The sequence below is a fragment of the Lepidochelys kempii genome, chromosome 18 (genome assembly GCF_965140285.1).
Source record: "Lepidochelys kempii isolate rLepKem1 chromosome 18, rLepKem1.hap1, whole genome shotgun sequence".
Lineage (NCBI taxonomy): Eukaryota > Metazoa > Chordata > Testudines > Cheloniidae > Lepidochelys > Lepidochelys kempii.
The window spans coordinates 9,085,848-9,113,742 of NC_136397.1; the positions used below are offsets into that span (position 1 = coordinate 9,085,848).

The 27,895-nt window shown below is 48.4% G+C and overlaps 1 protein-coding gene across 2 annotated transcripts in view; it reads left to right on the top strand.

Annotated features, from left to right (window-relative positions):
* The first annotated feature begins 543 nt into the window (after positions 1–543).
* Positions 544–27,895, top strand: part of PAX7 (paired box 7) — a 148,934-nt gene continuing 121,582 nt past the window's right edge. Inside the window, exons 1-4 of one of the 2 annotated variants that reach the window (XM_073316339.1) lie at positions 544–628; positions 2,784–3,019; positions 3,882–4,011; positions 5,500–5,634. In XM_073316339.1, coding sequence (XP_073172440.1) covers positions 544–628; positions 2,784–3,019; positions 3,882–4,011; positions 5,500–5,634 — 586 coding nt within the window. The remainder of the gene's footprint in view (positions 629–2,783; positions 3,020–3,881; positions 4,012–5,499; positions 5,635–27,895) is intronic. The other variant, XM_073316341.1, reaches the window with a different exon arrangement.

Genomic DNA, 27,895 nt, shown 5'->3' on the forward strand with positions numbered 1-27,895 from the left:
CAAAGTTAGGCGCTTTAATTTCCAAACCTTCCAGCTGACATAACGCCCCCCCCCCCCGCCCATCACCCTCATCTCCTGAAAACAGCCGTCCCCTAAGCGATCGCCAACTGCCACACACCCACACCCACCCACACCACAACAACAACAAAATAAAACAGAAGGGGGGGAAGCAGTCCCCCCAGAAGCCCAGCCCAGCCCTGAGACCGCTCGGGATGTGTCTGCTTCCCCCTCTAGTCGGTGTGTTACATTCCTGAAGAAGGAAAGCTCAGGCCGGCTGAGCCACACCACTAAAACTTTAAGAAGAATTTCTGGGCGGGGGGTGAGTCCCCCCCCCTTCCCCCTTTTCCCTGTCGGAGCAAAAGATTTCTCCGTTCTCTTTGCAGCCCGGGGCTGGGGAGGAGAGCCCTGCGCCTTAACGGAGGGAGAAGACACGCGTCTGCCTGCAGCGCGCGGGACTTCGCTTCGCTCAGCCCAGAAAAGGGGGTGGCCCGGCTTTGATTTGTGTGTCTGTTTGAAACCCAAGCGCCCCAGACTGACTCCGGAATGGCAACTTTACCCGGGACAGTTCCCAGAATGATGCGCCCCGCGCCGGGACAGAACTACCCGCGCACTGGGTTTCCTTTGGAAGGTAGGTCTTGACCAATATGTCTCTTGTAAATGACTCGTTTCTAAACAGCCGATCGCTGGGGGGGGGGGGTTTGGGGGGACATCTCCCTCCCTGCCAGGGCCATAATGCAGCCTTAGCGCCCAGGGGGAAGGTAAACTTTCAACAGACGGAGTGATTCCCAAGCTAATTACCCTGTAACTTTCAACCCTCAGATAGTTTAGGGGGCAGATCTCAGTCGGTTGATTTTCTGCCACAGCCGTCAGTGATTTGCCCGGTAATTGACTTTAACTAGCGTGGTGAGTTTGATTCCCCCCGCCATGCTGGTTGTCGCTCCAGACCTCAAACCCCTAGACGGACACGATTCGGAGCTTCTCCCCAAACTTTTTGTTTCGCTCCCGGGCTGCGTCGCTTCAACCTTTGGAAGCGGCTTCCCAAGCCTCGGAGACCGTAGCCACCCCTGGCACAAGGGTCCCTGCTAAGGACTAAATGGACCCGCTTGCAGCTGCCGCCGAATGTGTGGGGGCTTTTTAGCTCATGAGAGGCCCCTGGAGCTGTCAGATGCTGTGTCACAACCCCCCCCCCCCCCACAGCTCGCAGCGCTGCTGCATTCAGTTCTCGATTTATTTGCCCCTTCATTGTGTGGGCGTCTGGGTGTGTGTTTGCACATTACCTTTATTATTAGTATTCCTTCTCACCCGCCTGCTGGCTGTTTAGCAGAGGCAAATTCAGAGTGGGACCCCTCTCCCCGCATGCATTAAACAAGAGAGTCTCAGGCAAGCCGTGATCAAGTGGCCAAACCGAAACCCGATGGAAACCCACGCAGGCTGCAAAACACACAAGCTGGGGGGATTTGCTCGAGTGCTTTTCTGTAGCAAATGAAGTAAAACAGACGGCCAGGGAAAGGATCAAAGGATTACAACAATATTTGCTCAACATGCCTGGGAATAATGAACAGAGAGCGGCCGGTGATTTTAGTACCTCTTGAATGTAAAATTGGCCACTCGAGTGTTATCTGTCGCTAATGATGTATCCAGCAAGTGTTGGCCGAGTGACTTCGAATTCGTAGTGCATGATTCTTATTAAATCGGGAGGCAATTTCGGGAATCGACTGTTCTTTGCAAAGAGAAACTCGGCCCCTCTCCCCCGCCCCCCCCGTCACCTCTTCGCAAATTATGCAGCTGAGTTCTTCGGTGTTTTCGAGACTGTGAAATTGTATTAATCTGCAAGATATACATTGCCAGGTATTAAACCAATGGGGGAGGTCGGGATTAGAAAGCCTGCCGCCCCCAGGCCCCTGAAAGAAAATTCTGCAGACTCTGTATTAGGATGACAAAAGAACAGGAGGACTTGTGGCACCTTAGAGGCTAACAAATTTATTTGAGCATGAGCTTTCGTGGGCTACAGCTCACTTCATCGGATGCATTAGGATGCGTGCTCAGTGCAAGGTGCGCTCTTGTTAATCGCTGCCACCGCAAAGAACCGACGTTTTGCTGGTCCAGTTTGCTGTTAAAATGTTAAGACGGTTCCCGTGGCACGGCTTCCTTGCCATTAACAAAAATATCCTTCCCCTTTCCCCCTGATAGACACAGAGCAAAGAAAGAACCGGAGGGTTTTGACGAGGTCATTTGAGCCGTGTGATTTTTTTAAAAACGTGCCCTTTTCCTGCGGTTTGGATCAGGCACTAAAAAAGCGCAAGAAAACTTTCCTTTTAAACACCTTTGTATTTCAAAGCCAGGTTCAAACTATGGGGACCATCAGCCATATAAGGTGATAATACTTTGGTTGTTTTGGGGAGGAGAAAAATGATTTTCATTTATCGCTAGGAAAACGGGTCCTTATTTTCTTATGAAGACCTCGAGCTCGATAGGCGAATATTACTGCCGCTGTCGATTATCTCTCTGTAGAGAGGAAAATACAAATAGATACAGGTGGTAGATGGAAGTATATCGATGCAGATAGAAATACAGACACGGATCTAGAGAGAGAGCGAGAGAAAAGGTTTATCGAAAGAACTAGAGAGAGATCTACAGCCATCAAAACAAACACAGAGAAACAGAGAAACACGTGTATAAATGAGAGAGGGGGATGCACAGAGAGGGAAGATACACGCATAGAGATGGTCTAGTTGTCACTGACCCGACGTTTCTCCTCTGCCCCCCCCCCCTCTGAATTCTAGTGTCGACTCCTCTGGGCCAGGGCCGAGTGAACCAGCTCGGCGGGGTGTTCATTAATGGCAGGCCCTTGCCAAACCATATCCGCCACAAGATAGTGGAGATGGCCCACCACGGCATCAGACCCTGCGTGATCTCCAGGCAGCTGCGAGTCTCCCATGGCTGCGTCTCCAAAATCCTTTGCAGGTATCAGGAGACCGGCTCCATCCGCCCCGGGGCGATCGGAGGGAGCAAACCCAGGGTGAGTGCAAAGCCAAGCAGAGGCTGCTCCAGCCAGGCGCTGGGGGCTTACAACTCGGACCCTGCTGCTGTTGAAGCCAATGGGAAAATACCTCCCCCCCGCCATCCCATTGGCAATTCCCATCAACTCCGATTTCCAATGCAGCCTGGGCACTGAACTCCCACCCTTCCTCCCCCAAAAAATAATGCACCCACTCTCCCGACGGTGCCTTGGCCCCCAAGCTGAACGCAAGAAGCCAAGAGGCCCCGTCGCCCCCCATCCCTGTTAAAATGCATTGTTTGGATGAAACGTATATGCAGGCGCGCGCAGGGGAGGGGGGGGATGGGCGTCTAATAAAGCTGCAATTTGCAGAATCAACTGGGTAGAAAAGCGGTGCGGAGTTGAAGGCAATGAATAAATTAGAATGATTTTCCACATGCAACAAGTGGGGCACACTCAAGCATTTGCTTCGGTTCCCGGTGCCTCTCGGGGGGGAGCCCTTTTGCATTTGAAGGATAAATCGGGGTGTGGTGTGGATGTGAGTCTAGATCTCCCCGAAATATCTCCCCCCTTCCCATACTCGATTTCATACACACACCATAAATCTACCCTTGTCAATTTCAAGCGAAGAGCTTGGGACAAAAGAATCTTTGGCATCAAGTTGTTTCTTGGGAGGTGGGGGTATATAGGCAGATTTAATTCCCCCCCACACCTTACTTGGAATTAAATATCTTTCTTGTTAGACCGGAATAGAGACCTCGATGGGAAATCTGAAAGCCTATGGTTCTTTTTTAAATTAAAAGTGATTTTTTTTCTCTCTCCCACCCCCCTCTCCGTTCTCTGCACTTACTCCCCCCCCACTGATCTCCATTGATCACAAAAGCAGGTTGCCACTCCCGACGTGGAAAAGAAAATCGAGGAGTACAAGAGAGAGAATCCAGGGATGTTTAGCTGGGAAATCCGAGATAGACTCCTGAAAGATGGGCACTGTGACAGGAGCACTGTTCCCTCAGGTGAGAAGGCAGCTTGGCAAGAAATACACAGAGAGAGAGAGAGAGAGAAAAAAAACATCCAGATAGAAATAGATCTAGGGAAAGGATTATCTACAGCCACCACAGACTGACACCCAGCCTATATCCAAAGGCTACAAAACGTCTTCTCAGGGGCTGCGTCCAAATAAAGGAGTTTCTGTCTCTTGGGCATGGCAATAAAGTGATGTTAAAAGAAAATCATCTCAAGATTCCCTAGAAAGGAACCTGAAAGTGCACATTTAAATTCTCTCTGCAAACAAACAAACAAAAATGGAATAAGGCAAACATTAAACCCATGGTGGAAAGGAGACCAAGTTTAGGGCACTGGTGAGACTTTACCTGTTCCATCCCACAGCAAAGGAGCCAGAGACAGTCTAAAGGGGGTGAACACACAGCACCTACCAGCACCCTGGGGTTTTTCAATCGCCCCTGGGTGATTTTCTGAGTTGCTCAGGGAAGGAACAAATTTCTCCCCCCCCCCCCCCCCCGATGATGTCCAGAGGGTGGGGAGAGAATCTTTCAATTCAAGTTAAAATAAATAAGCAAAGGTTTGGGGGCACCATGGCTCTCCAGTCTCCGCAGGACAAACCCCCTCCCCACGCCCAAACTCCCCTCCTTGGAAGTACCTCAAGACCAAGAGTTTAAAGGAAACCAGCAGTGGGCCCGATTCTGAACCCCTGCTCCTACCCCCATCAATCTCCCATTCATGTCAGGGAGGGAAAGCAAAGGGGGAAAGGCCAACCCGTGCTCGGTTTTTCACAATTACAAACAAAACGAGAACGAGATGCCGTGTATGTATTTGTGTCCTCGAGGGGGGGAGCGTGGGTGGGATAAGTGGGTATTTCCGTGCGGGTACCTCTGGTTGTGTGTGTCTGTGATTTGCACGTGCGTGTGTGATAAGTGTGAATTTGTGTCTGTGTGATAAATGTGTGGGTGACAGAGGTAAGAGCATGTGGGTGTGTGAGACATACCTATTAGCGTGTGTGTAATTGCCTGCATGCATGTGATTGCACATTGGGGAGTGCTAAGTGTGTATTCGTGTTAACGAGGGTGTTGGTGTCAAAGCTTGTGACTTGACGTGTGCACGTATGTGATCTGTGTGTTTGTGCAACGAGAGTGAGGGAAACGCGTGGGAATTAGTGCGTGTTGGTGTTTATTCCTGAGTGGGTGTTCAGCTTATGGTCGTGTGTAAATTGCTGAGTGTGTATTTACATCGCATGTGTCTATTTCGGAGTCTATGTGTGTGGATTTTTTTTCTATGATGAGTTTGTGTTCGCAAGTTTATGGCTATGCGTGCATAGATCTGGGTTTGTGTGTGTGTGTCGTTTGTGTTCCTGGCATGTGTTTGCCGACCCGCTGCATCCTTTTGCTTTTCTTGTTGCTCAACTTTGGAAGCGTTGGCGGGTTGTCTCGCTTCCACCCCTTTTCCAAAGCAGCTTATACTTGCCTTTTTGTCTTTGACTGTCTGAGGTTTAGTGAGTTCGATTAGCCGAGTGCTAAGAATCAAGTTCGGGAAGAAAGAGGAAGAGGAGGATTGCGACAAGAAGGAGGAAGACGGGGAGAAAAAAGCCAAGCACAGCATAGACGGCATTTTGGGCGACAAAGGTAACTCGACGGGCAGCCAGACCTGGGCCCGCCCGCCTGCAATAAGCGACACTTGCTTAATATTTGTCACTTGCCGAAACTCTGGTCCTTGATGGGTTTTGCCTGGACCCGATCTTGCTGTCACTGGAGGTCGGGGCAGAATTTGGTGAAGCAGGATCAGCAAATGTCTGCAAAACTTGCCTTTCTCCACCTCTTTCTAGTGATTAAGCGTTTCCTAAATCAACACCCATGTCAAAAGTTACCGGCCATATAATCAAATGCTTTAGAGGCCCTTTGAGACAAGGGCTGCCCCCTCCTTCTCCCACCTCCCTTTTTTTACTCCCATCACCCCAGATTTGTTTTAATAGATAGGACACAAGCTGTCCCCAGGGCCCTTTCTGAAAGATCTACGAGAAAAGCAGACAAATGGAGAGAAAGGCCTTGATGAAATTGTACATAGATGGGCCCTTGGAAAGGGGAGGGTATTAATGGGGTACCTGTATCACATTCTGCCCCCTCTCCGAGCCATCTGAGATGCAGGAAAAAAGATGTTGGTATTTTCCTTGCAGTCACCGTGGATCAATTATTTATAGAGAAGGGAGGGAGGGGCTGGGGGGGATCAGAGATTCCTAAATGAATTTGTTAGACAGATTTTTCTCCTGCTATCTAAGTGGTCCCCTGAAACTCTGGCTGACAGTTGAGCGATTTGGGCAATCAATATCAATTAGAGAGACTGGGATGTGTTCTGCTTTTGGGCACCAGCAAAGGCGCCGTTGCTAACCAGAGAGCGACCCGTCTGGGGGTGATGGTGCTCAGATGAGCAGTTGTAAGAAATCTTTCCTTGAAAAACAAAAGCGGCGGAGATGGAGGAAAGGCTTCTTAGCCCATTTGGGGCGTGGGGCGGGAAGGAGCGGAGCGCTTTGTTGAAATCTCCCGTCTGCCATCTCCTCTCGCGGGTTTGGGTAAGGAGAACACCGGAGCAACCTGTAAACTTTGATAAACATCAGTTCTTGTGCCCAGGGAAATTGCAGGGGAGAAGGAAGATAAGTTTGCAGAACCAAAATGTTTGCAACGAAACCGTTTCTAGATTTTTGATTCCAAACCGTTCTGGGACCCCCCCCCCCCAAAAAAAATTGTCAATGCGAATCCATGAAACAAGCATGAGAAAGGCTATAAAATAAACAGCGTGAAATGGATGTTGGGTCAATAAAAAGTTTGAGAGAGGAATGTCGCATATACATTTCAATCTGTGAAAAGAACAGGAGGACTTGTCGCACCTTAGAGTCGAACACATTTACTTGAGCATCAGCTTTCGTGGGCTACAGCTCACTTCATCGGATGCATGCCGCGGAAAATACAGTGGGGAGATTTATATTCGTTCGTCTCTAAGGAGCCACAAGTCCTCCTTTTCTTTTTGCGGATACAGAGGAGCAGGGCTGCGACTCTGAAACATTTCAGTCCCTGTTTCTTTCCCACTCACATCGATCTTGATGGAAGGACGAGGGCTCGTTTTCACTGGAGAGAAAAGGGAAAGATCCGGTTTGGGGATTTTCCCATCAAGATATTTTCGGCTTCTAAATCAAAACTAGACGCTAACTCCCAGGGGTGGGGGGCCAGAAACCTGTGTATTTATTTGAAGGGAAATCTGCTCTTTTCTTGAGTTAGGGAGTCTCACCTGTTTTCTGAGAGGAAAGGAGTCCGTTTAGGAAAACCCTCGAAAGGATTTCGCTCATTTCTATGAAATGGGTAGAAAGCTGGGGAAAATTGCAACTTCGGAAGGTTTCAGAGTCACCGCCGTGTTAGTCTGTATCCGCAAAAAGAACAGGAGGCCTTGTGGCACCTTAGAGACTAACCAATTTATTTGAGCATCAGCTTTCGTGAGCTCCAGCTCACTTCACTTCACTTCGGAAGGGTTCTGGTTTCGGTTAGTCTTTTTTCAATCAGTTGGTTTCTGGTTTGGTTTGGTGTGAAGAGGTTGCGGTTTCTTCGGGCGATTTGCAGTACTATTAGTGGCAGAATTTAGGGTCAGAGGGGAAAAAATAGTTATTTTCTGTCACAGAAGCCTCCAAAATGTGTGTGTTGGGGAGAGCTCACTCTTGCAATCTGTTTTCACCGGGTGCAGCGTTTCCCCCGCGCTGAGACAAGGCGAGTGACTTGGGACATCGAAGTCCCGGGATTTTGGTTTGAAAGGGGGGGGGCAGAATTGGGAAGAAAAAGCTGCCAAGTGTCACGATCAAACATTACTCTAAGTCTCAAATAAAGGTGCACAAAAGGGGGCGCTTGAAGGATCCGACCCTCCTGTTTCTTTCCTTTCCCCCAACCTTGAAGATGAACTTCATTTGCAAAGACCTTCCAGTCTATTGAAGCTTTATAAGCAAAAGATTCCTGGCCACAAAAGCAAACAGTTTAAAAAGAGAAAAAAAAATCTAAGCTGCCTTAAAAAAATGGAGTAAAGGGGTGGGGGTGGGGGAAGCGTTGTCCATTCTCATTCAAAATTCTGCAAGGAGGAGAAAAAGTTTGGACAAAGGGCTAAGGAGGGGAAGAAAAGGAGATAAATTATTCAAAACTCCCTGCTGTTAGGTAGTTTTGTAATATTATAGGACCGTCTGTTGGGAAAAGGCGAGCCGTGGGACGCTGCAAAACGTTTCGTGTGATTTTGGAAGGAGCCAATGCTCATTTGCAAATCGGTCCTATTGGGTCTCCGATTGTTTCCCCCCTTGCGCTATTTTTTAAAAGATTTTAGTTTGAGCTTATTGCTTAAAAAAATAGATAAATAAACGAATCCGCCGGTGAGAAAGCTGCACAAATATCCCCCCCCCGCACGGCTCCCCACCTCCCCAGAAAATAAGAATAAAGCGGGAACGTAGCTGTCAGCGTCCTTGCCCCGTTACTAAGAGGTAAATTGACATATGTGGTCCCCGATTTATGTAGGGGTGGGGGGGGGACCCAGTCCGTTTTCGATCAAGGGCGAATTGTGGAACATCTCGGGATTTTGAGGGAGAACGCGTGCAACACAGAAAGCCCCCCCCCCCCCCCAGCCGTCCGTGCCACGGCTGTCTCCTCGGCTCCTTGCAGAAGGACACCCCCAGGTCTTTTCGCCGCGGCGGCCCTGGCTCTGGAGAGCGGCTCGGGCTCCCCCAGATCTGCGAGCGAAACACAGCCGCCGCCCTTTGTCGGAGGCCGGGGTGCGTGCGCGGTGGGAGCCCGGTGGGTTTGCAGCCGCGGATCGGTTGCATCTCACCCGCTGGCCCCAAGCGTTATCGCGGGGGGAGGCGGGCTGTTGTTGTTGGTTTGGGTTTTTTAATAAAAGCCAAAACAAGATCTCACCGCAATCTTTTGTTGCAGTCCGAAGAAGTTTCCAATGGCCCCAATTAAAGTAACTAATAACACACTTCAGAGAGAGGGGGAGAGAGAGAGAGAGTCCCAGCTTGGCTCACTTTTAATCTTTAGAGATCTCACCTCTGCTTAACCAAAATGGCAACTTGGTTTGGTTTTTATTATTTTTTTTTTTTAACGACTGACAACCCCTGGGCACTCGGACCGGTAGTTTTCAAGCACAGCCACGAAAGGCTCTGGTCTTTATTTAAAAAAAAAAAAAATCGGGGGGAGGAAAAGGGAAAAGAAGCGACGAGGGGGGGAGGGCAGAGAACTTTGTTTGGGGGCTTTTTGCCCTCGTGGCAAATGCCTTTGCTCTGTTTGGGGGCTCTCCTCGCAGGGAGCCGGAGGAAGACAGCCCTCAATGCGCTCCCTTTTTAAGCGTTAAAGAAAGATTCCACCCTGCGCCTGTTTCTTTCTATCATCTGCTTGGCATTTAATAATGTTAAGACTTATTAGAGCTGGTAATGAAAACTGTGGCCGCTGAATAGGGAGCTGTGTTGGAGAGGGGTGTAATAGCTCCAAGGCATGCTAAGAAATGTATTTATCCCCAATCAGTGCTCACTCTCTGAGTTCCAAGCACAAACGTTAAGTTGAAGGGTTTTAAGGCAGATTAAATTGAGCCTTTATTTCTCTGCACTTTCATCTTTAAACGGCTCACTCCAGCTAGCCCTGGGCGTATATTCATGAGGCTTCATTTCTTCTTCTTCCTCCTCTTTTTTTTTTTTTTTTTAGCCTCGTTAAACCCGAGTTGTTATTATTTGTGGTGCTCGTGTTGCTATTGATTGTGGTTATTGGGGTGCATTAGGGAGCGCCACGTGGCGCTGCAAATTCGCACCCAAACCGGCCCCGCCGAACGCCGGTGATGCGGATCCTGCGGGCTGCGGCGAGGATGGGTGTGGACACAACCAACAGCTTAGGGCCCCGGGAAGATGCCTCGTGTTTAACGCAGAAGGGGAGGAGGGGGCAAGGCCTAGTGCAGACGAGCAAATGGTATTAATTGCAACCAGGCGCTGCGGACTGCTCCACAATCAATGGAAATAGGAGTGAAGGGGATAGGGGCTGGCTCGCTCAAGGAATGGATAAGTTTATTGTATGGGAAGATGGTCTGTGTGCAGCCTTTACATAGGCAAGGCATGTAAAGAACCGACCAGGTGAAGATCAGTTCCTTATATGCCTTGCGTATATGGACACATCTTCCCCATACTGTAATCTGGTCAGTTTCACACACGCGCGCTTTATCTGCATCGTCTGCAACGGCAAAATGCATGTGTGATCAATGTTAAAAACCCTTCGCAACATATATATTGCTCAAAATTTACATATATAAAAACTAGGCTACTGTATGAGGGAAGGAGATCTGTGTGAAATATTTAATTGTAGAATTAAACAGGCATAAGAAATTGACCAGGTTACAGTCAGAGCAGTATAGGGAAAGATGATTTCTCTGTGTCTGTGTGCTCACGCAGAGAGAGAGACAGAGAGAGAGAGATCCCGTGTGTTTGCGTATTTCCCCACACTGCAACCCCCTGGTCGATTTCTTGTAAGAGTGTGTGTGGCACAGGGTTTCACAAAGTGAGCAACACCCGCATTTTGCTGTGGGGTGCAAAAGATCCAGAAGCAACTATCTGGGTTACCGTATCAGTTTTGCTTCGGGGAGGTGTGGGAAGGGTGTGAAAAGAAGGGCAGAAAACGGGAAGGGACCATGTACAGGTGTGAACGGGAGCAAGGGACAGGGGGAGGCGGGGAAGGAAAGGTGGGGATATTTAGACACTTCCAGCTCAAGGTGGTAACAATTTAATTTGGCAGCAGCAATCGCTGCTAATGTGGTTTTCGGAGGCTTGCGACACTGAAGGAAGCTGTTTTGATTGTGTGTACAAGGACCTGCCAAATTTAATTAGGCTCCAGGGGAGTGAATGAATGAGGAGAAAGAGGGGACTCCTTCCCCCCTCGCCCCCACCCTCTTTCTCGGCAACATTTTTGTGCTGTCACACCTGGAAAGGGGGATTGTTTCCCTGGGTCGGAGTTGGGGAGGGGAGGGTCTCAGGCGGTTTATCAGCCAGCAATCTGCATTGATTTAAAACCAACAAGCGCCTTCTCTGTAAATGTATGTTGAGAAGGGAAAGGGAACAGACACTTCATCAAATCAAGGGATTACCTAAGGTTGGCAATCTAATCAAACAGAGACCAGGCGGGATTTGTGAGTGTTCGGAGTGAGATCAGCTCTAATAATGGGGGGCAGAAAAAAAGATAGGGTGGTGTCAGGCAATTCATTGGCTTTAGGCTCAGTTATTCTGTGCATATTTCAGAGAGGAGAGAGAGAGGGGAAAAAAACCAGGGAGCGAAGGGGGGGGGCGAGACTATGTGTGAGCACACACAGAGCTTACATGTCACAAAAAAAGCGGAGACAAATGAGGTACAACAATAAACACAGATAACAATTACAAAGGCAAACAGTGGCTTTTGGGAACAAGTAGCTGCAGAACCTGGTCTACATAAACAAAGTAGGCAAATGTTTGCAAGATAAACTCCTTCCTAAATCGAGTGTGACGGGAAGGAGAGAGGAGAGGAGGACAGATAAGGTAGGAGGGGGGATACACCAGTATAATCTAATACAAGACACTTTAACAAAAACAAATTTAAGACAAGGATGCCGGAGAGGGAAGGAGGGAGTTCACTTATTCAGCAGGAAGAGGAATAATATAAGGAAGATGTTTATAATCCAGCTTGGGGGGGGGCATGGATTTAATTATACACCAGGACAAATATGAACCAGGTAGTTATGATCCCTGATTTGGGGTGGGGATAGGGGTTAGGATCAATGATAAACCAGGGAAAGGGAAGACAATAGAAGGAATAGGTATTTATAACCCACGGGTTTTTGTTTGGGGGAGGGGGGACATTCAATTATATGGCAGGAAGAATCGAAGGCAGATACGTCTGACCTAGGACTGTGGATGTGCATTGTTAGCAAGCCCCTGGACCCAAAAAAAATTTCCAGAAAGAGTTGAGGGCTGTGACGGGGTTTATTAGAGAGATCTATAGGGATCTATCTAAATGAGAATGGCAAATAAGAGAGTGGAGGTGTCTGCAGTGTGGTTAAAGGAATTAGATATTTACCAGTTTGAAATAAGCCGGGTATAAAAAGAGAGAGAGAGAGAGAGGAAGAGAGACAGTGAAAAGATGAGAGGGGAGAATACTTCAAACGAATTCATCATCTGGAGTGGTGCAGGGGAGATTTAGAGACAGTATTGGGAAGTTATTTAGATATTAATAACATATTTTCCTGAGGCGTCAGGAGTGCCTCCATACGCACTTTTTTCTCGCAGCTATTTGGCTGGGTGAAATATGGGAGACCCAAATGTTGGGAAGAGATAACACAATCAGCCTAGCCCTGGTCCTGTGACTGCATCATAGCATTAAACCCGGATTAACCTCCCCTCCCCCCCCCAACCCCCAAGCTTTCCAAATTTTTCAGTGGAATTTACATGGCAGGATTTTAAAGTACATATAACACTTGCCTTAAAGCTGTAAGGTTACTTGAGCGGGGGGGGGGGGCGAATCTTGCTGAAAAATATCTTTGTTACATATGAAATAAGCAAATAAGGGACCCTCTTGAGACCTGAACTTTTTCAGATATTATAGTCGGGCTCTTCTCCCTCGCTGAAAGAAAGAAAGAAAGAAAGAAAGAAAGAAAGAAAGAAAGAAAGAAAGAAAGAAAGAAAGAAAGAAAGAAAGAAAGAAAGAAAGAAAGAAAGAAAGAAAGAAAGAAAGAAAGAAATTTCAATCAGTCGCTACATTTCTCCCCCCCCCCCCCCCCAGTGGGTTTTGCTTTGTCATTTTAATCTGAAATGCGCTATGATCTAGGCTCTCGATTGGCCAAGGTTGGGCGAGGGGATCAGGGCTCTCAGTGCTTCCTAATATTGTCTGATATTGACTAGGAGTGATATTGACTAGGAGACTTTAGCCTTCATTCTAGGTTGCCCTCCCCACTCTCGGAGTGGGGAGGGCAACCATTAAAAAGAAGAGAGAGTTTGTAACCCTGAATCCCAACCAAAGCTGACGCTCCAGGCCTTTCCCTGAAAGTTCAGCTACAAGGCTTGGGTGCATCAGGGAAGAGATCTTCAAGTCTGGGTGTCCCGCATGCTTGGGATTTGCTGAGAGCGCTTGCTAAAATATCCAACCTGGCCAGAGGATGAGGGGAGGACAGGTGTCTTAGCTAAACTACGGGGGCGATCAGCACACCCCGGGGGGTGGCGGGGGGGGGTATACACTGAGATCCGGTATGACACGGAAGCAGCTAGATTTTGTACCTATTTTTATTACGAATCATAACTGTCCCCTTTTGGTGGCTGCAAATAATCAACCGGTGCCTGCCTGCCTCGCCTCCCGCTTGTCTTTCGAGTTCTCTGGCTGCAAAGAATGTTTCCAGGGGAGCGGATGAATCTGCTTTTGGAGGGGTCACTTTTACGCTGTACTTTCTCTGATCTCCCCCCCCCCCCCCAAGAAATCAGATGCCGGCTAATGACAGTTCATAAAGACCGCGTGTCTTCCTGGTTGGGGGAGGGAACCGAGAAGGAAACCCACTGAAGAAGGAAGATGAAAGTGCAATTGTTATGTTGGGAAGAGCTGGGAAATACCCTCTGCCTCTGAGGCCCGAGTTGTCAACGGGCGGTTGCAGCTCGTGGGGGCAAGAGTGTGAAAGGGAAAGTAGGTGAGGGAAAGCAGAGGCAGGGTGAGGAAATTGAGGAGCTTACAGCCTTTGATCCTTGGCTGCTTTTCCTTATCAGAAACATTTGTGGTGACACCGGTACAAAGAAAGTTCATCATATTACAGACTGCTCGGGCTGCTTGCAGGAACCGCTGGCTGTTAATTAGCAGGCGCTCTGTCTTGTGGGACAGACTAGATCTGAGGCTACCTATTACTTGCTTGGGTGGCTCTGGGTCCTGTGATGAATTGCTGAGAAGGGCCATTTCGGTTTCTAGCCGCTGCAGGGTTGGTCAAAGAAGCCGGAGGAGCGGGTTGGGGGGGGGGTGAGAAGGAGAAGCCCCCTTAATGCTCATTCATAAAGTATAGGTATGGAGGGCAGCGTCTTTGCTCATTCATTATGGGAGGGGGGGGTGTGATTACAACATATGCTTAGAGAATTCCGGACCGTTCTTCTCGAGCCACTTAGACTTTGTGGTCCTGGCTTCTGTGACTCTTTTTCTTCGTGATTAAAAAGGGAAAGCGCTTTCCCAAAAAATAAATTCCCCAAACCAATAAATTTGGGGGTTGGACTAGATGACCTTCTGGGGTCCCTTCCAACCCTGATATTCTATGATTCTATAAAGTCTCTCCTATAACTAGGCGTTGTTTTTCCTTCCCTGGGAGATGGCCCCCCGGGGGCAAGGGACACGTTTTAAATATAGTTCCCCTCCCCTCCTTCAACCAGAAATCACAGGACGCTGACTTTGCTGGCAGCATCTCCCACACCTGCTGCGGCGATGGTAGCTGGCTTTGAACGTCGAGCTAGACCTGCTATTATTTAAAAAGAAAAAAGAAAAGAAAGACAGGGGGTTCCTTAAAAGAGAATCTCCCATGAACGAGTCATCGCCACAGTTCAGCTTCGGTTGCCCGTTCCCAAAGGAAGCCCAGGCCTCGAACCGTGCAAGGCCGTATCCACCACCCCGTGCCTAGACCCTGCCAGGGAAACGGAAAGGAAGCCCTAAATAATTCTTTGCCAGCGCGGTGCTGCGGCGGTTGTGGGAGCAATGCGTAGGAAGGGAAGAGCAAACGGTGTTTAGACACACACTCCTCTTTAAACCCGCTGTCCCTCTGCCCCGAGGCTCTCTGAACGCGAGAGGAAACCCTTCTGGATTTTCGCTCTCTTCTGCGTTGCTTTGCTGTTTCTAAAATTGGAAGGAAGCACTTTGCCTGACCCTGGGGTATAATAACGGAGGGCATGGCTCTTTTGCAAGGGTCCTTTCTCGGTTTAGGTACAGAAGCTGGGGGAGGAGGACACTTTAGGAGTCGTTTAGCCTTCACTGGCTTCTTTGTCTGAAGACCCTAAAGATCGCAGATCAAAGTGACCTGGTCGCTTCTTTAAAAAGACAGAGATGGGGGAGGGGAGTCGAAACCTAGTTATGAAACGCCTCAGTGTTTGGAATCGGTTCTCCTGCTGATTCCCCCTAGGGGCTGGGCTACTTTGGAGTTGTGGGTGCTCGGGATTTCTGGAAACACAAAGCAGAAAAGCCTGGCTTGTGTAGCTGGGTTTATTTCTTTCCAGCATCAGCGAGGGAGGTTCTCTTCCGCAAATCAGCACGTTTGGAGTGGTTGTGGCTTCCTAACAGATTTGATTCCTCCTCCCCCTCCCCAACTCCCCTTTTCTAATTGTCATCATGACTAAGTGGTGGAAATGGGAAATGAGGTCCAATGTTTAATCATGCTAATAAATTCCGCTCCCAGACTTCTTCCTAAATTGTGTGTTGCCAGAACGCCTTTTAATCAGGCGTTTGTTTCAATCCCCTGGTACCTTCCCCTGAAAATGCTCCGCTCAAAAACTTTAGGGTTTTTTATTATGATTTTACTTCGCTATTCTCCAGTGAACAGCTGGCAAAAGAACTAGAGGGAAAAATCTCCTCCCTGACCTATTGCAATTTACATTTTAGTCCAAATCTGGAGTGGGCGAAAAAAGTCGGAAGATGATTGCAATAATTTTGTTGGCTTCTATTATGGGGACGAATTGATTTGCATACTTATTGGGAATTAAAGGAGGAAGAGAAAAGTTGATTCGACAAGACTATTTAGGCTGTTTTTCAGAAACTTTCCAGCAACTGGGGGAGGGGGGGATGTTGGGGGATTGTAAAGACGTTCCTAAAATTGATCTAGAAAGGAGGCTACGAAAGTTGATTTTGAAATGTCGATTTAAAAAAAAATTATTTTAAGCAAACTTTTTGAAAGAAAAATACCTCACTTGTTTGCAGGGACCAAAGAGGGATCCGTGTACCTAGACTCTTCGTGATTTACTTTTCATGAAAGATCAACAAAATTGTGGATAGAATGAGATGCAGGGGGAATCTTTTTTAGTGACCAAGGTCTTTTAAAAAGCGTGTGAAATATACAAAAGGCGGGTCGATTTCAAAAGATACTCCTGTTTAAACTCTAAGGAATTCTTTCCAACCCATTTGATTGCCAGGAAAGAGAGACCTGGGACGGGGGAGGAATGTAGGGGTGGAAGAATACCACACGACCTTTCTAGATTGTAAATCATCGATCCCAGCCGCAGATTCTCGAATGGGGCTGGAGTAGACGCAATGGCAGACAGTCGAAGCTGCCAATTAATAGACTAAAAATATATTGAGTGAAATGTGGGAATTTTTGGATTCACTATTTCTGTGCAGAAACTTCCACGCTTTCAAATGCGTTCAAATCCACCCCCCAGGCCGAGACATGATTATTGTTTGTTGCTAAAACGCAGCACATATTGCTATTTGAAGCCCTGTTCGGGGGGGGGGGGGGTTGCGAATATTTGGTTTGTATCTTGTTGCTTTTTCCTGGAGTTTCCCCCTTAATCTCGTTCCAGCCACCAACCCTCTCTTTTGCGTTCTGCTGAATATCCTCGCAGCGGGTAAGCAGCCATTTGTTTCCCTCAAACTCCGGCAAAGAGAGCAGAAAACTTTTTAAAAAATGTCTCTTTATATTAAAAAAAAAACCCACCCCCCACCCTCTTCTCTTTGTTGGAAAGAGGGGGAAATAATCAGTCACTGCCTCGGAGAAATGGGGGAGAATGTCCAGGATTAAAACGAATCTGAAGAACCCGAAACTGATGCAGTAAAATGATGTTTGGGGGGGAAACACACATTGTTAGAATCTCCATTCTCCTGAAGGGAAAGTGCTTAAAGATTAATCGTAGGTAGATAAACAATCTTCCTCATTGAGACTTGGCAGCAGACCCTCCCCAAATCCGTGTCAAGGAGAAGTTTTCACTACCAGTATCGATAGTAAAGAAGAAAATAACTTCACTGAAGAGCACAGATCTGGATCAGTTCTGATTTCCATTGCAAAGAGTCAAGTTTCCCGGGTAGAGAGAAATCCCCCAGTCAAAACAGCTCGGCAGACTAATAACGCAGCAGGGCAAATATTTAAAATGTTTTTTTTTTTTTAAAGAGGGGTTCAAATTGCCAGGGAAGGAAGGAAAGTGTAAATATCCTGGCTGCTTTAAAAAAAACAACCACCCCCAAAACACCCTTTAATCAGGAGCTCCTGCTCTTTTTCCTGCTGCTGTGACTTCATGACTTGCTCTCCTTAGTTTTTAAACTTTATACACGGCTGAATCTGATCCTTTTTTAAAAAAAAAAAAAAAACTATTCCCCTCTCCTCCTATTATGGTATTTTTTTTCTCACTCTCTTTTCTCCCCTTAACCTCCTTTCCTTTCATTTGAAGTGAGCCTTGACAGCTTGCTACACTTTCTGAGTGCATCAATAGCCACTTTAGAAATACAAACAACTTTAAAGATAAAGTAACCAAACCAGAATGGGACTTTCAATGGGGGAATAGTTGTTGTCCTTTACCATGGAGTGTGCAGCCGTCTCTGCCTAATCCAGCTTTCATTTTCACCGACAAATGCCAAGAATCTATATCTGTCTCCCCACCCCTCAGGAGCCTGATTACACAACAAAAGGGCACCATTATCCTCAGAAGAAAACAGGGAGGGGACAAGGGGGCTCTGGGCTCTGAGGATGAGGGCATCTTCAAACTATTGACTTAGTGGATGAAGTCAAGAGCAAACACGCTGAGATCTAAAGGGGGAGGGAAGCGGTTTGAAGGTGGGGGGGGGAAGGAAAGACAACCTAGTGCAGAAGCCAAGGAAAGTAGTCCAATGTGCTTGAAACCGATATGGGAGTAAATGTCGAGGTGGAAAGCAAAAATAAATTCGTATGCCCGCATTTTCTTTTCCCTCCAGCCTATCCTGGAAAGTCCCGATTTTCTCATTCGCTTAGAAAATGCGATTGTGGCATCTCCCCTCTCCCCCTCGGATTCAGAATCCAACGGATCTCTATTTCTGTGAGTCTGTTTCAAAGGGATCCCCAGCCCTATCGCTCTGACCCCCAGTCTTGCCCACCCTCTTCGTGAAACCGACAAGGGAGTTAGCGGGAGCAGGAAGGACCAGACAGGGTCGCGTTCAGCTCTGAAGGAATATCTGTGTCCGCTGCTAACAGGGTGTCATCTTTTGGCCGAAATGTTCAAAAGTGGCTGGCGATTTTGGGGGTGCTCAACTTGAGACACGTCAAAGAAAGCTGATCGCTGAGTATCCTCCCCGTGCAAATCCGAGCTCTTTGGGGGTGTCTCATTGGACATCCAAAATTAGGTGGGTGGCAGGGGTGGAAAAGCATAGATTTCCCATGCTCCATCAGCACAGAGACAGAGAAGGAAGGGCTGGTTCTGACTTCAGTGACACCAGAGTAAATCCGCTGGCGTGAATCTGAGTTTACCCCTGTTTTGATGAGGTTAGGGTGTCGCCTGGGTGTCTTAGTTGGGTGAAAGTTTCCAGGAATTTCTTTTACCTTCTGCTCTGGGGTTGGAAAAAAGGGAACAGTGGGGAATATGCGACGAACTAACCCTAACCTATCCCAGAATCATAGAATATCAGGCTTGGAAGGGACCTCAGGAGGTCATCTAGTCCCACCCCTGCTCAAAGCAGGACCAACCCCAACTAAATCAACTCATGCCCTCACAGGTCCAAGAGCTACAAGTGGAAAGGGCTCTGTGCCTATGTCACTTCTTTTTACCTTGCTGTGTTTCGCCTGAGCGCCTAATTAGCCGCTACTGTGTCGGGATTTGCAGGATGGGCTCATGGGGTTTCCATCCCAACCCATACGGGACAAAAGTTATTTCAGCCATATTTGTAATGTATCTGGGTCACCTAAGGAGAAACCCGCTGCGCAGGGCTAGTCCAAAGCAGCCCTGAAGGAGCCCCACTGCCCCTAATTACTCTTTAATCAACCCAACACAGTGGTCCCTTTAAGAGCTCCCTTGGGGAGAAACACCTCAGTCAAAGCATCTGCATTCTGACAGGCTCTTGTGTGGGAAGGAACTGTTGCAGCTTATTCTTTCATACTGGACCACAGCAAGCTTCCCTTCTGCTGTAGTTAGAGGAGTTTTAAAGCGGGGAGGAACACCTCAAAATAACCTGGGGGATCTGCTGTAAAACTGCAACGACATGGACATGGAAAGAGGTCACCCTTACCTCGCCCTGTTGTGTCTAGCTGTTCCAGCGGTTATATACTATAAAAGATCTGCATAGGCTAGGAATTACCTCTCTATACTAGGAAACCAAGGGTGGAGGTAAGGAGAGCACCTTCAACCTCATCTGGATTTCAGGGTATTTTTTCCTGTTTAATTTCTTTGGTTGCGGATGGGTTCCAAACAGCTAGAGAGGGAGGGGGTTGAAGTCTTTTAGACGCTCTGAGATGGCTCTGTCTGGACCTTTGTAGAGCGTCCATCACCCTGGTCTCTAGGCTCCTCTTTCAAGCGCCTGGGATCAGTTTCAAGTTTGGCCCGGCGTTTAATAGTTTTTCCTCTCTGCAAGCACAGAGCCCTCCGCACCCTTAGAATAAGGATTTTGTATCCCTCACCTTCAGAAATTGACTCGGCACCTGTTGTGTTCTTAGTTAGCCTGGGGGCGGGAACCAAGTCTTACTGATGTGCAGCGCCTAGCACAACGGGGCTTCTGCGTGCCATCAGGCTACAAATAACAACACAGATACGGGGAAGAGGCCTCAGGGGCCAATCCGGCATCGACCGGCCTACTGACTAGAGGATGTAATAAGGCCTTCTCCATCTTCAACTTCTTTTCCACCACAGCCCTTGAAAGAGGGATAGAAACGATTCTGGGTCTGGAAGTCCAAGGGCCAGCGCAACACTGGGCATGGGGAAGGTAGCAGTTGCGAATGCAAGAAAGTAACTTTGTGAATCCCGTCCTCTTGGGCCATATATAAACATATATTTCCCTGTACCCTGGCGGGTAATCGCCCCCTCATTCTGATTCATTTCGATCCTGGCGCCTAGCAAGGATCCCAGAAAAGTAAACGGCTATTTTTAACCACCGCTGGAAAGCTTAATTAAAAGCCCCTAACCTGATTGTTTTGAAAATTGATTTAGAAGAATTGCCCCTGGGCAGAGACACTATCTCCGCCAAGCTGCAGTCCCAGAGCTCGCATCGGTGTCTGAATTGTTAACCCCGAAGGAGGCTGGGGGGTGTAGGGAGGGCGCACGAGATATATAGCCGGGCTTTGTGTCACCCCCTGCAAATAAAGGTGCCTTTGTTAGCACTGGCGACTGACTGGGTTGCGTGGACCTCGGCTGGTTTCCTGGAGTTATGAGGCTTCATTGAATGAAGTGAAGCTCTATGGGGCTGGTAACATGGGGATGGGAGCTGCTCCACTTTGCCCCTTACTCCTGGGCCGGAGCTTGGGCCAAGTTACGCCCAGCCAACAGGGGCGTCTCCCTCCCCATTCCCCAAAACAAGGCGGCTGGTCCTGCAAAAAGGTCCAGAAAGGTCTTGCAACGTGGGCTGCGTCTCGTCCCTCCGCGCCCAGAATTGGTTGCCTTCCGTTTTGGTTTTGGAAGGGGGGTGGATCAAACGCGGTAAGGAGGCGGGTGTTGGTCTTTGATCCGTACTTAGTGGGGCGCTCAGCCCCCCGCATCTTCCCTTCCAGCTCCTCGCCACCTGGACATAGCGAAGGTGACCTGAGCTGCTTTAATTATCTTCAATTGCTTCCTTCGGAGAACTTGGCAGAGGAGGGAGAGGGAGCAGCCTTTCCTGCTCAGATTGGGTGAAATGAAAAGGTGGCGGGAGGGAAGTGCAGGGGAAGTAGCATTTCGGAGCCATAATTAGATGTAAACAAGAATAGAGACAGGGCCCTGTGGTCAGACAACTTGATTGTTCAGGGATTAACACCTAAGTAAACCAATAAAGGCCCCGCTTTGCTGGTAACCAGGCTGCGGGCCAGATCGGATTTTTAAAAGAAAATCCAGGACCAATGGGGTTGTCCCCCCCTCCCCACACACACACACACACCCTTCAGAGCTAAGGCCCCGCATTGGTAAATCCCAGAGAAGCGAGCTACTATTTAGATCATTGTTCGCAAACAACAGATAGAGGCAAGATTTTCAAAAGGGGCTCGTGCGATTTTGGGGAGTCGGATGTAGGACACCTTTGGGGAAATGTAGGACACTTTTGGGGAAAATCCCTGAAAAGTGCAGTGCGCCCCCTAAAAGCAGGTCCCCTTAAGACAGCGGTTCTCAACCCAGAGGTCTTCCAAGGGGGCACAACCATTCATGTAGAGTTTTGCCTAGTTTTACAACAGGCTACAGTACAAACTTCATACAAACATCACATTTCATAGGGCCAAGGCCTGGTTTATACAGCTCCATATGCTAGAGGTACACTGAAATGTAAGTGCAGTGTCCTTATTCCAAGTGGTTTCAGAATTAGACGGTAACACTGAGAACCTCGGCTTTTCAGTCACAGGGGGCTGGGACGCTTTTGTGTTTTGACGTCGGATTTTGTCAGCAAGCCGTTTTTAAGTGAGGTGAAACTTGGGGGTACGCAAGGCAAGTCAGACTCCTGCAAGGGGTACAGTAGTCCGGAAAGATTGAGAGCCACTTCCTTAAGGCACCTAAGATCACTAGTTGCTTTTGATCATACCTGAAGGGTATATCTATATCGATATAGACTAGATATAAAACCAAGAAAACAATTAACTGGTCAATCCATTCTTCCCTGATTTAAAACAAACTAAAAACCTTTGTCTGACTGAATGGTGTGACTTTACATGCACATCCCAGCGTGTGTCTGGAGGAGGTGCAAATCCGTGTGTATTTATGCGGGTGTTTCAATATGTTTGTTTTAAACAGGGAACCCTACGTTTTTCAATTAACTCATTGATTCCTTGAATCGCTTTCACCTTTCCAGAAAGTCCCGTACTAAAAATCAACCCCGTCCAAACTCGGGCTTCCATCAATTGGCATCTCTCTCTGCAGGTTTCTTTTCAACTTTGTTTTGGTTTGACGATTAAATCGGCTTTAATTCCAGTTTGCACACAACCTGCATTCTCTTACAAACCCAGGCCCCCGCCCCCAGTCTGGCCAGATTTCCAATAGGTCTGGGGGGAGTTTAACCTTTTTAAGATCAGGTCTGCCCTTAAGTGCTGTGGGTACCTGTGAGTCTAATTCCCAAGGCTTTCTGCCTGCCAGGATTTCGGACCGAAAGGTACCTGAACGGCTCAGAGTCAAACTGAGTTCAATAAGTTCGTTTTGTTTGGTTCCCCCTATCCTCAGCTCCCAGTGGGTTCTTTACTCTGCGGGGAGGGCTAATATTAGAAGCACCCTGGGGGGGCGCGTATTTCTTCCTCCCTGATTGCAAATCACCGAAAGATTAGCCCCAGCAGCTGTTTGGAATTGGAACAATAGAGAGACCTAGGAAGTGGAGAAATTGAAAAAAGAGACCCCTCTTTCTAATCAGCCAGCTCAAAGTTCACGAAGTCAGACTGCATGACTTAACATGACCTTCAGCCTCGGCTTCAGAGGGCTGGTTACTTATATGAAGGGGGAGGAAGAAAAAAGAAAAACACCAGGGCATTTAATGAAATTCCCAAAAGACCTGCACACGTATTCCGTGACTCGCCGGTCCTCCTTCGCCTCGCGGGAGATTAGCCCCAAACTCTTGCGCCCGGGGAGCAGTTTGCTAACCAAGGAGCAAACGATGAATAGTTGACACTGTGAAGACGGGGGGTGTCGCAGGCAGCGGACCCACATCAAACCCGACTGGGGTTGGGGGGCAGTGGAGATCTAGCAATCTGCTTCCCTTCCCCCACCCCAGACATTTGCCAACAGAGGCCCCCCCTCCCCCGCTGTTCCTAAATGCAAACGTTATACCGCCCCAATCCCCTCCCAATCAGGCGCGCGGGGTATGGGAGAAGAGGCTTTCTTTGCAGCAGGGGCCCGATCCTGGGGGGAGGGGGCGCGCTGCTCTCCCGACTCGCCGGGCTCGGGGAGGCGGCTCCTCCTTGCAAGTTCAGCGGCCACCCTCCAACCGGGAGCCGGGTCGGGCCCTGCGAGCCACTCGGCCTTCCAGGATCGGGCCCCGCGGTGCACCCGCGTCATTTTCCGCTCTGCGCTTTAGCTGCGCGCAGCTCCCGGCCAGGGAGGGCTCCGCTGCATCCGCGGAGAGGAGGAGGGGGAAGGTACTTGTCTTTCCTTATCCCCCCCCCTTTTCAAAACACTCGGGGTCCAGCCTGAGCCAGGGACCTTGCCTTGACCACCACCAAGCCCCTCTGACCGCCAGCCCCACAGTGGCTCAGGTCCAGATTATGTCTAGCACTTATCACTGATCCCCGTTCCCCCCCTCCAGCCCCCCGGTGCAATCGCTACACAGACTAGCGCCCGCCGGACGGTTATTATTGTTTATTAATCGCTGTTTGCACCCAAGATTTGTTCACCCGAGCAGAGATCACGTCTGGAAGTCGGGGGTGGGGGGGGGGGAGTCCTTCCAGCCCAGCCCAAGGCGGCTTTGCAGAGAGGGGGCTGGCGGCCTCGCCAAAGTGAACAGTCGGGCAACCCTGGGCTGATCAAATGCTCAATGAAGTGTGAGGGCCGCGGAGCTGTCAGCCAGGGCTGGGATGGGATCCCCTAATGGATTTGACTCGGAAATCTCGACTTGACCAGTTTTTTCCTCTTTAAAACAAACTCATTAAACTTGTCAACACTCATTAGGGCTTTAAAACACTGAACTGGGGCCACTGGGGAGTGCCTCTCTGGAAACCGACCTCGGGAGGGGATGGAGGAGCAGGGCGGATTTCTGCTCTTTTCAACAGGGGGAAATATATAGCTGCGTGGTTAAACTTAGTTATTTGGGGGCGGCGGGGGGGCACGGTTAGGGAGGGGGCCGCGCTTGGGGTTTGCCCAGGGCAGAAAGAACGTCACGGCAGCGTTTGCAAGGGATGCGATGAAACGACTCGCCCGGGGACTTTACATGGGTCCGCGGCGCGCAGAGTCTGATCTTTTGTTGTGTCTCGTTGCGTTGCTGGGGCTGGCGTAGGGCGAGCTCCAGGCTGGACTCAGATACAAGGCTACTCAAAGGGGAGCGTCCTATTTGTGTGTCTGAGTAGGGGGAGAAAAACCCGAGCTAAAGGAAGGTGAGGAAATGCATTTCGAGTGGCGATATGGCTAGACAGTTGTTGTATGGCTCTTTGTGTGTGTGTGTTGTTGTTGTGGTTGCGATCTCTTGAGGAAAGGCGGGGGCAGGGGCAGATAACCCTAAATCCTCTCTCAATGAGCCTGGCCTCAGAAACTCTTTTCCAATCCCACTACCCAAAATATTGTAAGAGCTTTCCAATTAGTTTGCTGGATACAAATGACCTTAGAGGGAGACCAAATAAATGTTGTATATTCCCCCCCTACACACACACACACAGTGTGTCTCTGAAGAGTTTTGTTTTGGTTTTTTTTTTAAAAAAAATAAGGGTTTCTGATGCTTTTCAAGGCTTGGTTCCCTTATTAGAAACACCCTCCCCCCCCATCCACCCACCCTTTAAAAGAAAACAACAACACAACCCGAGCCCTTCTGTTATCCCCCCTCTCTGAGAATGAGACCATCAGCTATTCAAGCGTATTGATGAACTCCCCCAAAAAGTTTATTAAGAGAAGCGAAAACAAAAGGACTAAAGGCTGCAGGCAACTGGACAGGGAGTTTATAAACTAGGGTCCCATTGTCCCTTCAAGGCAGATGCATGAATACCTCTCAATGGGCTCCTTTGGAGTGACAAGATCAAGCCAGACAACAGCATGTTAAAAGGAAGGAGTGCTGTTTCTCTTTTTCCACCCCAAAGAGCTGTTCCCCCGACTTCTCCTGCATTAATGTACATCTGCAGGGGGAGGAATAAATAGCTCCTTAGGATTGTGTATGTCCGTTTTTCCCCCAACCCCCACTCTACCAATGTTTCTTTGCACCATATGCCGCAGCTCAGACCCCCAGACCTCTATCTAGTCAGAAGGCTCCAGCCAGCACAAACTTGGTGGTTTATTAAAATCCCGACTTTAGAACATGCTCATTTCAAGGATTCGCTCATGGCCACTCAAGTTTCCTCGAAGCCCCCTCCTTAAATTTCGCTGCAAAATTGTTTGCATTTTCTTTTGTGAGATGTTGGCCGTACAAGGTCCAGTGAGGGGCAGGACAATAGGCCAGCAGATGACTCTAGAAGACAGTGGTTTTGGTCCATCCTCTTCTCCTGCTGGGCAAGATTCTGTCCATTGGTTATTTGGGGGAAAGGAGGAGGGGAACGGGGGGTGGGGGGGAGTTTTAATGGATCCCCATCAGAGAAGGATGTGAGGTGAAATGAACAAAAGGGAAAGAGGCCAAAGGAAAAATATTAAATCAGAGTCAGGAGGATGAGTAGAAGGGCTTTGAAACCAAGGGAGGGGGGCCATACACTGGATCTGAGCACATTTTCCTGCCTCCCACGCTACTGTAACCGTTCAGTAACAACAATATGCTTGATCCAAAATGAAGCTAGATAGGGATAGGGGATGAGATCCTGGCCCCAGGGAAGTCAATGCCATGGCGACTTATTGGGTCCAGGCTTTTACCCAGGATCTGCTTTTTCTGCCTTCACTGGGTCTTAGTTGTCATTAACTTCACCAGTGACTCCTGGTTTACACTGAGAACAGGGCTCAGAGTGTCACCAGAATGAACTGGCAGGCTCAGAGGAGGGGATGGACGGGGGTTTTTAATAAAACAATAGTAAAATTAGTGTTGTCACTGCTTGCGCAGGTCGTAACTTGTTCTTTTGAAATCAGATTGACCGGTGGGTTTGCATTTTTGCCTTTTTTTCCCCGCAACCACCCGCTTTCTCCCCCCACTACAGACACTCTCGCCCCTGTCCCCTGCTGGTCTAGCTCAGGTTAATTTTTAAAAGTGCGTGCAGGGGGTCTCGTGTGTTAATTTATATTTACATTTTATGGCATTGTCAGTGTCTATGATCCTGGGGTATCTCAGTTCCTATGAGAAAGCAGGTCTCATATTACCTGAGGTCCAGAACCTCAAAGGTATTTCAAACAATGGAAGTTAGGCGCCTAGATACCTTTTGAACATCTGGGCCTTAACTCCCAATAACTTATTGAAACATAACAAATAGCCCATGAAAAATGTCAAGATACTGAACAGATATTTCAGTTCACCAGAATGCCACCATATTTGGCTTGATCTAGATTGCTAGCCTGAATGCACAGCCCTGGTTATTTTTACGTTCTTCCAAGTTTTCTTTGCCAGTTTGAGGTGTCCCATTCTCTCTCGCTTCTCCCTGCAAACCTCCTACGGCAGATGTGGATGGTAGGCTAGTTTTTGCTCTCAGTCCCACCAGTGTGCCTCTGGAGTCACGCCCCCAGTTTGCAATGATGTGAATGAGAGGAGAGTCTGGTTCAGTGGGTGCATCTCAGCCAGTAGCTGCCGGAGTGGGTGTGGAGGAGAGCAGGTTTCAGAGTGATAATTCACATGATGGATGGCTACAGTTACACAGTGGTGATTGCTGGGCCATATGCCTGTTTACACAACCCTAACGAGAGACAGCTCTGAGTGCCGGGTTGGAAGGTCAACCGCTGATAATAATAAAGAAAAAAAAATTCACACATCCCCCTTCTCCTACCAATGGAATAGTTGCTATTTCATGACTGACTAAAGTCAAACTTCCCTCAAGGGGGTTCTGTGACTTATGACCCTTGTAACCTGTACTTAAAACTTTCAAAAGGGACAAGTACCCCTAGAGAGATGACCTGAGCAGAGACTAAATCACAAGGGCAAATCAAGGCTATAAAAAAAGCAATGATGGGGAAGAAAAGAACTCCTGAGCGAAAAACCAGAAGAGTTTCCCAGTTACAGAAGATGCCAGCTCAAATTAACTAACCCAGTGGTGTCCAGAACAGCTCATGTGCCCTCAGTGGCTATCAGAACAGGACCCATAACTTCTTATATCTTCTTGGTTCATGTTTTATATAGACATGGAACCCAGTTATAAGGTAGGACGAAGATCCTGAATTAGTTCAACTCAAGATTGGGGCCTGATCCTGGAAAGTGCTGAGTGCCTTCCTCTCCCAGTGAAGTTAATACAGAGCTGAGATTGCTCAGTGCCTCACTTCCAGCACCTTGCAGGATCAGGCCTTGGTTTTATATAGTGTCCTTTGTACAAGTTGTATTCCCAAATGCTTTACAGAGGGAATAGTGTAAGAGTTTAACATTACCCATAAGTAGAGGGACTTGTTCCTAGAATCTCCTGTGAATGGTGCTATCTAAAGAGAGAGAGAAGAGAAATTTCTAAGGTATATGGACAAAGGAGAAAAGAAATACTTCCAGCTGAGGTTTGAAATGCACCAGGGAAGCCCAATTTGCAATTGCGATGATAGTAAATCTCTGCTTAGAGTGAAGTTCTTTGGGAGTCGGGGGAGATAAATTCTTGATAGCTTTGTGGTCTGATTCCACTCCCCCCGCCCCACGCAAAAAGGGCTGAGCACCTCTAGCTCCCCTTGATTTCACTGGGGTCTGAAGCCAGGCTACGACCTGCACTTAGTAGCTCAAATATTTGCACCCTAAAGTCAGTCGGAATGGCTTGTGTGAGTAAAGACCCAGGCTAATAGATATTATGGCCCTGATCCTGCAAGCACAGATGTAAATGCTTAACTTTACATATGTGAACACCAAGATGTCACTCTAACTACTAACGTGCACAGAGGTGAGCATTGTGCATATGTATTTGCAGGATTGGCGACTCAGGTTCTACTTTGGAGATTTGCAAGTATCTTGGCATTTGATTGTAGGCTTTTCATTGGGCTCGCTTGCCTCAAGGAGTCATTTCTAGGGCCAAAATAAGATA